Source organism: Balaenoptera musculus, chromosome 7 (assembly GCF_009873245.2).
Source record: "Balaenoptera musculus isolate JJ_BM4_2016_0621 chromosome 7, mBalMus1.pri.v3, whole genome shotgun sequence".
Classification (NCBI taxonomy): Eukaryota; Metazoa; Chordata; class Mammalia; order Artiodactyla; family Balaenopteridae; genus Balaenoptera; species Balaenoptera musculus.
Window position 1 is genome coordinate 80,280 of NC_045791.1, and position 17,681 is coordinate 97,960.

Here is a 17,681-nt window from a genome sequence, read left to right on the forward strand (position 1 = left end):
GCCAGCAACACTATGAAGCTGCCCGTGCGTCGGCCCCTCTCCTCCCCTCCCCCACCAGCTCTAGATCATTTTGCAGAAGCAGGATCAGTGGAGCTGACTGGCTGGGCCCCCTCATTGTTCAGACAAGTAGCCTGGGGCCTGGGGACGCTGGCCAGAAGACACAGGATTAGCAGCCTGTCTGGGACCCCAGCCCAGCGCCCCTGCTTCAGGACACTTCTCAGCTCGCTGTTTGTGCATCTTGCTCTTAGCCGTGCGTGGTGTAAACTAACAAAGGCTCTTTTATCTTATTTCATTTTTTGCCTTTGAATTGTATTTAATTTAATAGGGAGAACTTGAAAGCAAGAGGGAAAATCTTAACTATCCCAAGGATGAGTCTTAAATAGTGGAATTCTAGGCCCCGTGACAGGCTGGTAGGGAGAAACTTTGCATCAGGAGTGCCCACCCAACATCCGTCAGTCACTAGAGAGACTACAGTCTAGTGAAAGCAGCCCGGGCCCTGGGGCTCTCGCGGGCTGGGCTGTCCAAGCCCCACAATTACAGCAGGGTAACTGGCTCGGTGTTATGCAGCTACAGCACATCAGCTGGTCAAATAATTTCAAATGACGTGGGAAAGATGACATCTATTGCTAAGTGAAAAAAACAAACTAGGACACAAAACTATATTAAGCATTTTTGAAAAAGTACATGTGCTCAAAGAAAAAAATAGGAAGGAAAAGCACATGATCACAATGTGCATCTAGGCACTAAAAATATGGGTGATTTTATTCCCTTTTTAAAAATACATTTTGTATTTTCCAATTTTTTACATGAATTCCATTATTATTATTTTAGAAATGACAATATATTTTGATTTTTCAGAAAAACAAGTACATTCTTATTAAAACATAGTTAGTGATAGAGTCAATATTTTTCCACCACATTATCAACCTAATAAAAAAGGTTCTGACATTATCTAAATGTGACAAGCTGACAAAAAACAACTTGATAAATAATAGCAGATTTCATTATACTGTTTTCAGCGTATTGACTGTAGTAGGAAATGAAAGCTTAGTATCTTTCATTATCCCTTAAGCTTCAATTTAGTCAGATTATAAAACACTATGCTAAGGTTAGCAAGTAAAAATGATAATCAAATTATTTGTTACCATAAAATGACTTTGGGCAGCAGTGTCTTAGGGGAGTAAAAATAAAGTCTTGTTTAAAGTACTAGGCACTCCCTGTGCTAGCAGTACACCCTGCATTACTACCGTGTCAGACACCCTCTTCCCTGAGTGGTTCCAGATTAATGAACGGCCCTCACACCTGCTAAGAAAAGCAGAAATAGGAAGTCGTTGCACTCTCCTGAGCTACTCAGTGGCCTAACGCGGCTGCTACTCGGATTTCTCTACAATTTCCAGCTCTCCTATTGCAAGTCGAGATGGTAGGTAGCATCAAATAAAATTCTATTATTTTTGAAAAAAGAAAGGTGGTGGTCACGGATGGCCCCAGGAGGCGAGCCCTTCAGCCATCAGCAGAGGAGGGGCTGCTGCCCTGTGCTGCCCTCCTGTGAGCCCAGGAGGGGCACGTCCTGTCACCTGGCTCTGCAGCCTTGGCGCTCCTCTGAGCCTGTGCACGTTACTTCCGGAGAGGGGCTGCCCCAGTGTGCCCCCCGCCCCACCTGTCTTTCTTGTTCTTATCCAGGCCCACAGGCTCAGCTAAGGGCCTCTGGATTGCAGAGCACAATCACCTGGGAACTTAAAACCAAGACGAGCCCCCAGGCCCCTCCCCAGGACAAGGAGACCCTGCACCTCTGCTATCACTGTTTTTAGAAAGCTCCCAGGTTGAGAGTCCAGCCAGGGTCGAGACCCCTGAGCTCCCCTGTCCACGAGTCCCTCCTGAGTCTCTCCGCTGGGGCCACCCCTCCGGGCCTGTCCCCATCACAGCAGCACAGGGGCCCAAGACCAGTCTGGCACTTGGCTTTCCCCAGGTGCAACCCCCCTCCTGTGATCCCAGCTCAGCGAGCCTGCCCACTTTAACCAGAGAACACCGAGAAAACGATCAAGCGCCAGTGCTCTGCACCAGGGCAGGGGGAATCTCAGGCCAGCCTGAGCCAGATCGGGGAAGGAGCTCTGCTCGCCACACCGCAGCTGCCACCGTGGACCAGGCGCAGGCAAGCTCTCGCCACCTGCCTCACTGCCCTCCCATCCACCGGTCTCTAGGGGCGGAGCTCCCAGGCCCTCCTACCACTGCCCGGCCCCCGGAAGGTCTGCTTTACCCCTCCGCACACCCAGAGGCAGCAATGCTGGCCTTGCCCTGGCCCTCTGCCCTGCCAGCCGGTCCTGTTTTGGTCTCTCCCGCTGGAGCCCAGCTCAGGGGGACGGCCACTTACCAGGACGGAGACGATCACAGGCCCTCGAATGACCCACCAGATGGACGCGTTGGCATTGATGTCCCAGCACCTAGGGAGGGAGAGCCAGGCATCACAAGGAGTGGGGAGCTGGCTGACCAGAAGAGACTAGTTCTCTGACGTCCCCTTTGCGGGAAGGACCCACACTGTGGTCCTGACCCCGGAGGCTGTGTGCTCAGCACCCTGGGAACTGACTGTCCTCTGAGGCCCAGGAGCACTGCCGGGGCCAAGGGAGCATCTGGGAGCAGAAGCATGCGGACCTGAGATGGAAGATTCTGGGCCCCAAAGCCAGCACGCTGTCAGATGCATCGGGGAGCATGGTGGCCGGGCAGCTGACCTCAGGGAGTGAAGTGTCCGGGTGACTGACGTGTGACCTCGGCCCCGGGGACATCAGGCACAGGGGCACTTGGCAACTGGAGAGCCTGTGCTTGGTCTAAGGCGGCCACAACTCTGTCCAGCTCATTTTTGCCACAAGGGCACATAGGAAATGTTTCCATTTGTTCTAAAGAAGCTGAAAATCCAGACTTTTTTTTAAGGGAATTTATCCAATCAAAAGGATTATTTGGGGGGCTTCCCTGGTGGCACAATGGTTAAGAATCCGCCTGCCAATGCAGGGGACACGGGTTCGAGCCCTGGTCCAGGAAGACCCCACATGCTGTGGAGCAATGAAGCCCGTGTGCCACAACTACTGAGCCTGCGCTCTAGAGCCCACGAGCCACAACTACTGAGCCCACGTGCCACAACTACTGAGCCTGCGCGCCTAGAGCCCATGCTCTGCAACAAGAGAAGCCACCGCAATGAGAAGCCCACGCACCACAACAAAGAGTAGCCCGTGCTCGCCGCAACTAGAGAAAGCCCGCGTGCAGCAACGAAGACCCAACATAGCCAAAAATAAATAATAAAATAGATACAACATTAAAGAGATAAAAAATGTTTTAAAAAAAAGAAGGACTATTTTGGACTGAATGGGACAGCAAGACGCACGCATGCCTCGTCTGCCCTCGTCCGCTCTCCGGCCTGGCTGTGTCATTACACTGATGACACACGGCCTCCCTCCCCCTCGGCCCGGCTGCCGCACCTCCTCCCGGGCGTCTTCCATGCTTTCCTTCCACGAGCCCGCTCCCAGGAACCCCCGGGCTTACCCTGTCCCTGAGCCCAAGTCTTTGGAGAACGAGACTAGAGCTCTTGGTGCCCGTCAGGGCTATAAGGCTGCTCTCCTGCTCTCCTGGGCCTGCGGGACTCACACACCTGTGTCGGAGGAGGGAGCTGCCAGGAGAGGAAGAGCTGGGGTGGCCCTTGAGCAGCTGCCAGCGTTTCACAGCTCTCGTCGGGCACCTGACCCAACCACAGAGCGGCTGGGCCGGCCCACCCCAGGAGGGCTGGGCATTCGGCAGCCTGCGCTGCAGAGAGCTCGCCTGTGGCCCCAGGCCTGAGACACAGGCCTCTCCTAGGTAACAGCTCCAAAGAAGGATCCATCCTGCTGGAAGCGCTGGACAAGATAAAATATACCCTCGTTACCTCCCTCCGTCCACCAGCTTACCCGACATCTTCCAGAAAGTGTCTGGTGACAGCCCACGAAGCAACAAAAATGGCTGGGGAACCTGAGGGTTAAAAATAAGGGGGGGGGGCAGAAAGGAGAGGACTCAATTTTCAGCACCCTTATGAGAGACAGGACAATCAGTGATTCCAGGCCAGGGAGCAAGCAGGTGCCAAGGTCTGGTTGCCATGGAAACCCCCTTGCCATCCCGTGTAAATCTGCAGCCTCCCGCTTCAAGGGTGCCAAGGAATCCCTGGGAACGGAGGCAGGATCAGACAGATCCTGAAGGCCGCTGGGGGGCAGGGGGCTCCTGGGAGCTTGGGCCAGATTCCGGAGGACCTCTGCGGGGGAGAAGGGAGGGGACCAGGGCCCCTGGGCAGGCCCATGGAGCTTGTGGAGGCCACTGGTGGCACCCTTTTCTCAAACTGGGATATTTGGGGGGGGATGCAAGGCCACAGGAGAACATTTAGTTTTATTTGAATATTGGTTTGTAAAAAGCTTGGCCATTCAACTGGTAATGTAAGCTATCAATGTTATGTAAACAAAAATACATTTTGGACTAGAGAATTGTAAGTACACAGGAAATTTAAAGATAAAATACAAGAACACTTCCTGACTTCTGGCTGAACATGACAAACTGAACTTATACATTTATCTGTTTCTCACTGAAACCCCCCCAACATGAGAGTAAAGAAATAAAAAAGCTACAAGCCCATAAGCACAAAGAATGGGCAAGGAGGGTACAGTGCACGAGAGATGTCAGCACACTTAGGAACCTGGGAGCTGGCAGAGGAGCAGTAACGGATGTCCCAGAGCAGACGAAGCTGAAACACAGCGCGGCATGGGGGCTGCTGCTGGGAAGGCGCCCGGGCCCGGTGGTGAGGGCACCCGGGACGCCAGCAGGCAGGAGAGAGGGCGGGGCTGGAAGACAGGAAGCACGGAACCACCCCAGGTGACCAGCACCACCCTCCTACAGCCAAAGAGTTCATCCCCGACAGAAGGGCATTCTCTGGAAAAACAGAGCCAGGGGGAATGGGGCTCTGGCCCAGCAGAGCGTGGGAGGGGTGCTCAGCTGGGCACGGCGACCAAGAGATGGTCTACACCTGTGCTGCCACGTGTGGCCACTGAGCCCTTGATACGTGGCTGCTCTCAGATGAGCCGTGCTGCAAGTGCAAGAGAGCAGATTTGGAAGATGTGCAAGAGTAAAAGACTGTAAAATGTGTTATTAATGATTTTTAAAATTATACATCGAAATGTTAATATTTTGGTTATATTGGGTTAAACAAAATATACTACTGAAATTAATTTTACTAATTAATGAAACTAATTAGTTTCTTTTTACTGTGTTTACTGTGGCTACTAGAAAATTTTAAGTTATATAAAATACAGCTCAGATTCTATTTTTAATGGGCATGCCTGTCATCCGCTGACTGGTAAGAGCCCACCCCCAGGCTGCTCAGTTCTCAGACTTCTAACAGCTGGGATTGCACCCTTGCTCGAGCCCTCCAAACCCCACCCCAGGCAGGAGATGACAGGATTCTTCCCTGGAGGAACCAAACAGCCCCAGACAAAGGGCCTCTAGTACCGATGCTGAGGACCCACGAACACAGCGGCCACTTCCAGCCCCGTCTCCCTTGAGAGACATGTCCCCCCGCTCCCCTCCACACCCACACAGAGGGCCTTCAGTCAACACCGAAGTGACTCACTCTTAAATATGAATAGTCAAGGTCATCAACATCTGAGGAAAGCTGATTACATAAAAGACAAGGACCAAAACAACCAGAGAAAAGGAACTCAGAGGAAACAGACCATACAGGCTGTACGAGGAACTTGAGCAAAACAATTCCAAGGAATATCATCAGCGAGATTAGAGGGACGATTACTTCTCCAAGACACAAACAGGATGCCGAAAACAGGGAGCATTCAGAGAATAAGGAAGAGGGCTTGGAAATTCAATATATGATGATCAAGATTTTTAAAATTCCATAGATGGGATGGAAGATAAAGACCAGGAACTGCCCAGAAAGCAGAACACAAAGTGTGGAATGAAAAGTAAGAGGAAAGAAACGAGAAAATTAGAAGCCAATTCCAGGATGTGCACCATCTGATTAAAAGTTTCAGAAAAAGAGGATTAAAAACCAGAGGGAAGGAAATGATCAAAGGGGCAGTGTAAGAACACTGTCCAAGAAATGAAGGATGTGAGTTTCCAGATGAAAGGACCACCACATACCAACAAAAGGATGAAAACAGACTTGCATGAGGGCAATCCCTATGATATGTCAAAACACAGGAGACAGTGAGAAGATTCTACAGATTCTACAGCTTATACAGAGGTGAGTAAAAAGGCTCAGGAAACAGAATGACATGGCATGTCGCATAACACCAGATGCCAAAACAGAAGGCCTTCAAAATTCTGGGGAAAAATAACTGTCAACCTAATTTCTATGCCCAGCAAAACTACAAATAGGGCATGAAAGTTGAACAAAGATATGTTTAGATATGCAATGCAAAAAAATGTAGCTTCCAGATGTCCCTGGTGGTGCAGTGGTTGAGAATCTGCCTGCCAGTGCAGGAGACATGGGTTTGAGCCCTGGTCTGGGAAGATCCCACATGCCGCGGAGCAACTAAGCCCGTGCGCCACAACTACTGAGCCCATGCGCCACAACTACTGAAGCCCACAAGCCTAGAGCCTGTGCTCCACAACAAGAGAAGCCACCGCAAATTAGAAGCCCACGCACCGCAACGAAGAGTAGCCCCCACTCGCCGCAACTAGAGAAAAGCCCGCGTGGAGCAACGAAGACCCAACGCAGCCAAAAAATGTAGCTTCCATGCACTCTTTGTTAAGACAGACACTGGAGGATGTGCTCCAACACGACTGGACAGTAAACAAAAGAGAGGCAGACAAGAAGTCAAGGAATAGGATTCGTGGAGGAAAATGAAGGAAATCTCAGCCTGAAGGTTAAGAGAGTTGAGCAAGTCTAGAGAATGACCAGCCCAAATAGAGCAGGAGGGCAGAAGGCTCTTCTAGAAAGAACATGGGTGGGTGTATCACGTTAAATAGCATCCCCCCCCAAAGGTTCATATCCCTAGAACCTTAGGATGTGACCTTTTCTGGAAATAGGGTCTTTGCAGGTGTTATTAGTTAAGATGAAGTCATACTTATAAGGACCTTAATCCAATATAACTGGCATCGTTTTAAGAAGGCCGTGAGATACACACACAGAGAGGAGACATAGAGGGAATAAGACCATGTAAAGATGGAGGAAGAAATTGGAGTGAGGCTCCTACAAGGCAAAGAAGGCCAAAGACTGCCACCAACCACCAGAAACAAGGGGAGAGGCATACAGCATATTGTCCCTCAGAGCCCTCAGAAGGAATCAGCCCCGCCAAGACCGGACTTTGAACTTCTGGCCTCCAGAACTGGGAGACAATAAATTTCTGTTGTTTTAAGACAAGTGGCAACTTGTTACAGCAGCCCTAGGACACTAATACAGCAGGAATAAACCAAACAAATAGGAACTAATAGACTTCACGTTGTTGCATTTGATGATGGGGAACCAGCACTGGAGGGTTTTCCAGTTCTGTTGAGAATTTGGGAGAATTAATGACAGCAACACAAAATGAGTCAATAAAAAATGACTCCATAAGTTTGGAATTAACACACGCACACTACTATATATAAAATAGATAACCAAAAAGGACCTACTGTATAGCACAGGGAACTCTACTCAATATTATGTAATAACCTATATGGGAAAAGAATCTGAAAAAGAGTGGATATATGTATATGTATAACTGATCCACTCTGCTGTACACCTGAAACTAACATAACATTGTAAATCAACTATACTCCAAAATAAAATAAAAATTAAATTAAAAAATGACTCTATAAAATATAAAAACTTAAATACTGGAAGTAAAATCAATGTACACCAGTTGGCTCGGTAGTAAACAATATCTACATAGACATGATGATATATACATTGAATATTGTGATTTAGCCCCAAACTGTGAAAGACTCTAATGGGAGGATGGAGGTGGCAGATGAAGAATTTTATACCCTTCCCTTTAATCACAAGGAGTCAACAAATAATGCCTCAGGACTTCCCTGGCGGTACAGTGGTTAAGAATCCACCTTCCAATGCAGGGGACGCGGGTTGGATCCCTAGTCTGGGAACTAAGATCCCACATGCAGAGGGACAACTAAGCCTGTGCGCTCTAGAGCCCGCACGCCGCAACAAAAAGATTCCGCGTGCTGCAGCGAAGTTCCTGCGTGCCACAACTAAGGCACGACGCAGCCGAATAAACAAATAAATATTTTTTAAAAAGCGGGCCAAGGATGTGAATAGACAGTAAAAAAAAAACAGTGCCTCAGATGGACAAATCAAGACACAGTAGAATACTGTTTAGAAACATGAGAGCAGATATCAAGGGGAGCAGCTAAAGAGCTGGAGGGTGTTACATCTGGTGGCAGAAGTGGGAGCCTCTTCAGGACCTGCTTGCTTTTGTTTGTTTTTTCATTTTAGACTTGTAGTTCTATTTAATTCTTTAAACCAAGTACACGTATGGCTTTGATAAAAAAAAATTCTCTGCCTCAATTGCGGGTACTTTGGGCAAACATGGATTCTGAGGGCCACCTGTTTATGATTATTTGTCTTACATCTTTAACAGTGAGTCGGTGGAAAAGTTTGAAAAGCGGATAATGGCTTAAGTCGTGGTTCTCACTGTGGTCCCTGCAACAGCAGTATCGGCATCACCTGGGACCTGGTTAGAAATGCAGAGTCTCAGGCTCCACCGCTGGCCCACTGGACAGAGACTGTGGGGCGGGGCCCAGGCAACCAGGTTGACGTGCCCTCTGCGTGGTTCCAACGCAGCTCCAGCTGGAGCACCACCAGTCTGAGATCCCTCAGTGAATGGGAGTTTGACGCAGCTCCTATAAAAGCCAGAGGTATCACCCTTTCCTGGGCACAGACTGACACCCCAGCCACCTTGAAAAAGTAAAAGCTTTGGATAAGTAATAAAAACTTCAAAAGCTTGTGCCTTCTGACTCAGGGGTCCCAATTCCAGGATTCTCTATTACACATGGAATAAGCTTTGCCCACAGAAGTATTCCTCACTGTGTTATTTATCACAGTGAAAAATGAGAAACAACCTAAACATCCAAAAAATAGGTACTTGGTTACATACATCCACACAGTGGTTAAAAATGTTTACTGAAGATTTGAAAGAATACAGAGCATGCTTCTGTGTTCATGGAAAGAGGCAAGATCCAAAATTCTACATACAGGACGACTGCAACCATGTGGGAAAAACTGGGAGTATAAAAGAAGTCTGGGGCTTCCCTGGTGGCACAGTGGCTGAGAGTCTGCCTGCCAATGCAGGGGACACGGGTTCGAGACCTGGTCTGGGAAGATCCCACATGCCGCGGAGCAACTGGGCCCGTGAGCCACAATTGCTGAGCCTGCGCGTCTGGAGCCTGTGCCCCACAACAAGAGAGGCCGCGATAGTGAGAGGCCCGCGCACCGCGATGAAGAGTGGTCCCCACTTGCCGCAACTAGAGAAAGCCCTCGCACAGAAACGAAGACCCAACACAGCCAAAAATAAATAAATAAATAAATAAAATTAAAAAAAAAAAAAAAAAAAAAAAAAAAAAAAAAAGAAGTCTGGAAGGAAACCCCAGAAAATGTTCAACAGATGGGACTACGGTAATTTCTTTTCCTACTTTAAAAAAAAATTTTTTTTTTTTGCAAAGTTTTATGGTGGCCACATACTCATTTCAGCAACCTATCTCTGGGGAGGGGGGTGAGTACAAACTGAGGCAGGGGCCGCTGCTTTTGCAAGACAAGAGCCTCTCGCAGACAGCTTTAGACCTTCCTGAGTCCCTTCATGTCCCCTGGGGGTTGTGCAGGTAGAGAGGCACAGAGAGAAGGAACCCCTGCTGTTTAATGTGCTGCTCTATCCCCAGGCCCTGGCATATAGTAGATGCTCAATAAATATTTGAGGAAGAGGGACTTCCCTGGTAGCCCAGTGGCTAAGGCTCTGCACTCCCAATGCAGGGGGCCTGGGTTCCATCCCTGGTCAGGGAACTAAATCCCACATGCTGCAACTAAAAGATCCCACTTGCTGCAACTAAAGATCCTGTGTGCCGCAACTAAGACCCAGTGCAGCCAGATAAATAAACAAATATTAAAAAAATATATTTGAGTAAGAAAAGAAGGCTCTCATTATCTCATTTAAACCTCCTAAAAACCCGTGATGGAGATATTATCACAATGCACTTTTGTCTCCTTGCTAGACTACAAACCCCTGGAGCGATGGAACCATTTTTGTTTTTGCTTTTGTAATCTCCGTAAGCCCTTCTGAGCACAAAGAAGTGCTCAAAGAAAGTTCAGCAAATTATGATCCTGACATTATAGATGACAAAACTGTCCATGTTCATACAGGGAAATCCTGGCAGATCTGGGAGTCAAGGCCCAGTGAGTTGGCTAGACACTGGGGGCATCTGGGGCAGAGTCAGCAGCATAAGGCAAGCCCCTTGTCCCAGGCTCCCTGGAACTACTGGCCTATGTGGAAATCCAGATCTGCAGAGCCCTACATCTCCTGCTGACTGAGGGTCATGTGCTAATCAGGCTGCCAGAGTTCAGAAGCAGGAGGGCTCAGTGAACTCCGCTGGTTCAGGCAACTTCCCTGATGGTCTGATGAGGAGACAGAGCCCTTGCACATAAGGATTTAGACAAGCAGAAAAGACAGTGGAGGGCATTCCTGGCAGGAGCACTTCTTAATTAAAGGCACCAAGAGGAAAGTAAATGAAGCTAATGGCTATTACACATGACTACCCCTGTAAGCCTGTGAGTCACTCACAGAAACCTGACTCTGTCTAGAACCCAGTGGGTAACTTACATATGTTTATCAAATGAACAATTGATGGATGGATGGAGGGAGGGAGGCAGGAAGGGATAGAGGGATGGATGGAGGGATGGATGGAGGGATGGATGGACAGAGGGATGGATGGAGGGATGGACAGGTGGATGGACTGACGGATGGATGGACGGATGGATGGAAGGATGGATAGATGGATGTTTGTTTATGGCAGAATAAGAGTTAAGGGGCTTTGCAAATAGACAGGCCTTGGTTTGAATTCTGGTTCTACCCTTGTCTGCAGTGTGAGCTGAGCATGTTATGTCATGTCTCTGAGCCAAGGTTCCTCTAAGAGGCCTCTGGAGGTTGTTGTGATGATTAAATAATGCATGCAAAGTGTTGAGCTCAAAGCCTGGCATACGGTAGGTGCTCAAGAAATCAGAATTATTATCATCTTCATGGACCAGAAAGGAAAGGGGGAAGAGAAGCAGTGGGGCCTGCAGTTAGCTGTCTTACTACCATTTCCCCTCCTTCCTGGAAACTGAATCCGGAATTTCCTTTGGGAAGCTATGTGGTTTGAGTAGCTTAAGCCAATCAGTGTATTCCATTCTCTCAGGCCCCTGTGATTGGTTCAAGGATGTGTATAACACTTCAGCTGGTCCAATCAGAGTGAATCTCAGAGTATTTGCTGGGAGTGCTTGGACACGGCCTCTCTCTTTCATCAGATTTAACAGTGAAGCCAGGAAGAAGCCCAGAGCTGCTGGCAGTTACACTGGGAGCACCTAATGATAACACTGACGTTACAGGCGGCAAAGCAGAAAAACAAAAAGAAACGCTGAGCTGCTGGCTTCAGCCTCACCTGAAGCTGGTAATCCCTGGACTCGTCAGTTATACGAACCAATTAATTCCTTTGATGTTTAAAGCCTATCGAAGGCAGGTTTTCTGATACCTACAGTCAAAAGCACCCTAACTGATACAAAAGGAAGCAGGAATGAGGATGTATGGATGCGACGTCTGGGGAAGACGAGGCAACAGTGTTGGGGGTATCAAACTGTAAAAGGCTTTGGATGCCAGAAATTGGGGCTAGGTTTTAGCTGTTTTTTCCCATGTGACAGACAAACTGAGGCCAGAGAGTTAACCATCAAGCAACTTGTCTAAGATCACACAAGTTCACGAACTTAACTAAGTATAGAGCTGAAACTGGAACCCACACCCTTCTCCTTCTGCCTCAGTGCCCGTTCCCACATAGCATGCAGCCACCGTACCCCTGGAGAAACATACCCCATCCGAGGGCAATAAATCCCTGGAGCCATTTCCTTTCTGAGAAGAAGGAGATGACGAGGAGTGTGTGAAGGTACAGACCTTCCACCAGCAGCCAGGAGTAGTTGGCCATGATGCAGTACTGGAAGAAGACCATGACCAGCTTACAGCCCACCTGCAAAGAGAGGCAGCTGAGTCCCAGGCTGGAGACCCTGGGCTTCCCTCCAGGAGAGGTGGGGTGCGGTAGGGGTCAGCAGCCAGGCCAAGGAGCGAGCCTCTGGGGCTCACGGCCATCCCCTCTGGCCTTCCACTATGTGAAGACCAGGCTCATAGAGTTCTCTAGAGTGGAAATCCACAGGCCAGCAGGCTTGGTCAAGATGGCCAAAGGGCTGTTGCAGCAGCAGGAACGGCATTCAAATTCTGGAACCGGCTGCCAAGTGTCAAACGGTCAGACATCGCCCAATTCCCAGTAGCAAATGAGGGCATTTTTCAGATAAGGAAACTGAGGCCTAGAGAGGGAAAGGGATTTCTGAGCAAAAGGTTAATAAAATCCTTTCCAGGTTCAGTTTTCCTGGAAATAGATGAAGAAGGGACAAGCTAACACTGATGAGAGTACACGACCCTGCCTGGTGCACTGCGTCTGGACTGCAGGTCTCTGAATACCCGAGGCGGGTGCCAGGGCTGGCCCTGCCTGATGCTGTGACTCTTGTGGCAGGCCTGTGCCTTGCCGGGATCCCTGGAAGCTACGCCTGTGGGATTGTCGGGCCGAGGCTTCTACGCCAGCACGGCTCCCATTCCCGCACTGTGAGGGCCTCCTCTCCTTTCACCGCGCTGTTCCCTGAAGAGAGGACAGCTCCTGGGATGGCCTGAGGGCTGCTGCCCAGAGCGCAGGTCACGTCCATGTCCACGGGGGGGAGCGCCCAGGGCCGCCTGTGGCCTCCCAGACACTCCGACTCCAGGCATGGCCTGTGGCTGGCTCGTTAGTCTGCGGGTTAGTAGACCCTGGAAAGGTTCCCTGCTGGGCACTGCTGGACTTCTCCACTGGTCAGTGATGGGGTGGGGCCTGAATCTGTCTTCTGACTCCCAGGAAATCTCCCTGAGACACAGGGGCCCTGCTTGAGGGACCTCTCAGTCTTGAGTCAGAAAACACACACATACACACACGCACACGGAAAACTATAAGCAAGGCAAACCTGACAGATCTGTGAGCAATTACAGATGTGAGTGGTGGGAAGTGGCGGGCAGGCTGACTAAACCAACCTCGATTTCCAATCCCCTTCTCCCTTGCTGGCTTCTGCTGTGGAGACTATGAGAGTAAAATACTCAATCTCCCAGCTTCCTTTGCAGTTAGATGTTGTCACATGACACAGTTCTAGCCCGTGAGACATAGACATAGTCTTGGGAAGAGGCAAAGCCTCCCAAAGAGAAAAAAAGTTTAACCTTGACTTTCCTGCTTTTTGCCTGGAACATGGATGTGAGGCCTGAGGTTGCAGCAGCCATGTTGCTAACATGCAGTGTAAAGCATGGGATCAAGAATGGCAGAGCAGAAAGGGAAAAGGACTGTGTCCATCATGGCATGGAGCCATTGTGCCACCTCTGGGTCACCCATCTGTGGACCGCTTCTGTGGGGAACAACCCCCATTTGTTTTAAGGCACTGATGTACAGTTTTCTGTTACGTACAGCGAAAGGGATACTCAACTGGTACACAGTGATACTGCAATGAACGAAGACTCATCTGAGCTTTCAGAAGGAGGACGAGGGTTAGATTTAACAAAACGATTGTTCTACTGCACTTCTGGGTGTGCAGACACACAAGCATATGCTCACCTTTTTCTTTCTACAACCCCAACCCTCTAGCTTTAATCATCTGTCTACATTTGGGACTTGGCAGGAGCAGGGAAAGGAGGGGATTGCTATGCGTCTAATTCCCAGAATGGCTAATCCACTCCGGGACACTGGGAGTTGAACAGCAGCCCCATGGGCTTCTCGACAAACTGCTTTCATATGGGTCCCAGACTGTGCATGTGGGGACATGAGACTCCCTGAACCTCCCCAGCGCTGGCCCCTTTACTCTAGGCATTAAGTGCAGCCTCAGCAGGGACGGCGGGGGCAGCGGGGGAGCAGGCAGGCCTGGCCACACTGTGGGCCACGCAGGCGTGTTACCCTGTGGGCATCGCAATGGGCGACGTCGTCGTCGGAGAAGAGCACGGCATCCTTGATGAAGTTGGACAGGGCACGCAGGATGAAGGACACAAAGAGATGCATGTGGATGTAGTTGCGGGTGCAGTGGAGCTTCCTGGAGGGAGAGGATGCAGGGCCGGAGGGGTCAGAGCCGGAGGGGCCCAGGGCTCAGCCGCCCACCCTCCCCCCACCCCACGCACCACGGAAACCCAGGCCCTGGACGTGACAACTCTCTAAATCTCCCTGTTTGCAGAACCTGAATGAACCCAGGCCCCCAGGTGCCCAGCCTACTCTGTCTCATGCTGCAATTAAAAAAAAAAAAAAAAAAAAACCTGGGGTTATAAGGGCGAGATCCTATTCTGCCCCGACCACCACCTCCAGCTCCCAGAATTGTCAGAAGGGGGTGGGGAAGGGGGCAAGTGGCACAGAAAGAACACAGGCTGTGGGGAGAAATCAGACCCGGGCTCTGCCACTTTTCAGCTACTCGACCTAGAGCAAGCCCTTCACCACCAGAGCCTAGGTTTCCCCCTTGCTGTAGGGACAGAAGTCTGTTAACTGCTCCCCTCCTTCCGCTTCGGGAACGAGGCTTTCTTATGGGGAGTGCATCCCAGCTCTGGTTGGGGAAGATGCTACCCCTACCCGCATGACAGACCTGACCAATCAGAGCTCCATACCTGGCTGCAGTGATTGGCTCAGGGATGGGCATGTGACCCAAGCCAGCCAATGAGAATTCCCCCAGGACTTTCATTGCAACTAACGGAGAAGGGGGTCTCTTGGCCCTGGTGTCGCTGAGCTGGTAGAATGTACGTCTGCAGCTGCTGGTGGTTGTCTGTGCCAGCCCCGCGTAAAGCCTGCCTGAGGCCAATGCAAGGTGAAGAAATGGCAGGAGACAGACCCAGTTCTGCTGATACCTTTGAGCACCTAGATCCAGGCACACCTAAAGCCAGATGCCCCTGCACTTGTCAGTATGTGCATCAGGTCACCTTTGTTTTTCTTAAGGTGTTTTAAGGCGGATTTCTGTTTCTTGCAACCAAGAGTCTGGCTAATATACCTGTAAAATGGGGATGATACCTATCTCACAGCATTGTGTGAAAATTAGAAATGATACATGTAAAGCAACTGGTGCAGTAAGTTCTAGTGATGTTCAGTAAATGTCAAATGAATAAAGGAATGAACGAGGTCACAGAAACTTCAAAGTTTTGCCACAGGTAAGCTTTAGATCAACAGGGGACAAAGTGGCCCACCCAGACCTTCCTCTCTCTGGTCAGAGCAATTAAAAGAGACCCGAAGTCTGTGCCGGGGAAGGCTGGGAGGATGGAGAGCTGGCAGCGGGCTCTTACCGAAAGGCACAGAGGACGCTGAGGGCAACCAGCAGCATCACCAGGGAGGAGCTGTAGCCCACGGTGTACATGACCTTCAGCTTCAGGAGGTACTCGTACTGCAGAGAGAGAGGACTGTGTCAGCCCCGCCCGCCCACCTGGCTGCACCTGCCCTTTTCTGCCACAGAGTGTACCTGCTCCAGGCTGCCGAAACCCCTTCAACTCTGACCGCTATCCTGTTCACACCCCAAGGACACACATTCATAGACTCACAACATTTTGGCTTGGGAAAAGACCTTGGGGATCATCTGATACCAGTTCAAACTTCTATCCCATACACAGGGCCCCTGACCATCACCCTGAATTCAAGCCTTTGCTTGAATACCTCCAGGGATGAGGAGCTCACTGCTTTTTGAAGAAGTCACTGGGTATACAACAGTGCAAAGTATTAGATAATTTTTTCTCAAGTGAATCTAAAATCTATTACCTTTAAATTGTACCTATTGGTCCCTTTTCTTCTTCTGGAGTCACTGAAAATAAATTGAATTTGTCTTGCACCTAGAGCCCACTATTATTTTAAAAATAAAATTTTCACTGTAGAATAGCTTTAGACTTATAGAAGAGTGACAAAGATTCTACAGAGAGGCCTGTCCTTTCTGAATACAATTCTTCTGCCCATCTGCCCCCCACTTATCGTCTGGGCATTAAATATTCCCTGTGTCTTCAATCTCTTTCCATAACCCTTCACCATGTTTCTCAACTAATATGCTCCAGTTTGTGAATGTCCTTCTTAAACAAGACACCCAGAACCAGATAGCTGAAAAGCTCCAGATGCATTCTCTGACCAGGAAGAAACAGAGTGGGACCATCACTTCCCCTGATCTATACACTGCACCTTATTAATGCAGCCGAGCAGTCATTTACTTGTTCAGCAGCCAGCTCACACTATTGGCTCATCTTTGATTCAAGAAGATCTCAATGGAATGGAATAATGTGACATATAGAAATAAATGTGAAGACCTGTATTTTTAAGGTTCAAAAAAAAAACAAATTGTACAACAGTCTTAAAAAGAATCAAGGAAATAAAAAGTAAAGCAATAATGCCATACCATTTTTTTTTTTTACCAACCAAATTAACAAATATTTAAAAGTACTAATATTCTATGTAGGTGAGGGTATAGTAGGAGTGAAAATTGGTTCAGTCTCTCTGGAAAGTAGCATGTATCAAGAACCTCTGAAACATGCATTCCTTCTGACCGCCCCTCTACCTCTAGGAATTAATTCTAAGAATTATCAGAAATATAAAAGCATATTTATATATAAAGATGTTCATCACAGAACCATTTTTGATGAAAAACACACAAATGTCCAACAACAGAAGAATAGTTAACTAAATTCTTTTAAATCCAAAGGTTAGACTGCATTAAAAAATGGTGCTTACCAAGAGTTTTAAAAGATGTCAGGACATAATGTAATGTTAACTGAAAAGGCAGAATACAAATTTTACATGTACAGTGTGATTTCTGCTTTATGTAAAAAAAGTGTTAAGTTGAATTGTATGAAACTGCCCTTTTCTGTACATCGAAAAAGACCGCATATTGGCCATCTCATGTCAATCTCATACACACACAGAAACAAGACTGTAAGGAGGTGTGTTAGACATTATTAGTGGTTAACTTTGGAGTATAAACTTGTGGATAGAGTCGTTATTTTCATTTGTATTTTTTTCTGTACTTTTCATTTTTCTTCAGTGGGTAAGTACTATCTTATAACCAGAAGAAAAGGGTAATAAAAAACAAAGAACCACAGGCACAAGAATACTATTGGGGAAACCTAACAGCTGTTCATATGAAAATGACCTTGAGGTTTGAGTGGCCCAAGCTCCATGGCATTAAAGAAGTGTATGCAGAGAGAACATACACAGGCTTCAGAGCCAAGAGACAAGGGTTCCCAACCCAGGACTGCTACTACTCACCAGCTGTGTGACCCTGGGCAAATTACTTAACTTCTCTGAGCCTCAGATTCCTCATCTGCAAAACGGGGATAATATGTACCGTGCAGGCTTTTTGGAAGAACAAATAGGGTATCAGGTAGAGTACCTAGACAACGCCTGGCACTTGGAAGACACGCAGCACATGT

At 48.6% G+C, this 17,681-nt stretch overlaps 1 protein-coding gene across 3 annotated transcripts in view; it reads right to left on the bottom strand.

The window, feature by feature from the left end:
• SCTR (secretin receptor) overlaps window positions 1–17,681 on the bottom strand; it is a 64,558-nt gene that overhangs the window by 10,293 nt on the left and 36,584 nt on the right. For all 3 annotated transcript variants that reach the window (XM_036856958.1, XM_036856959.1, XM_036856957.1), the window contains 5 exons: window positions 15,564–15,661; window positions 14,206–14,338; window positions 12,063–12,216; window positions 3,927–3,987; window positions 2,369–2,438 (listed from right to left, as the gene is read on the bottom strand). In XM_036856958.1, coding sequence (XP_036712853.1) covers window positions 2,369–2,438; window positions 3,927–3,987; window positions 12,063–12,216; window positions 14,206–14,338; window positions 15,564–15,661 — 516 coding nt within the window. The remainder of the gene's footprint in view (window positions 1–2,368; window positions 2,439–3,926; window positions 3,988–12,062; window positions 12,217–14,205; window positions 14,339–15,563; window positions 15,662–17,681) is intronic.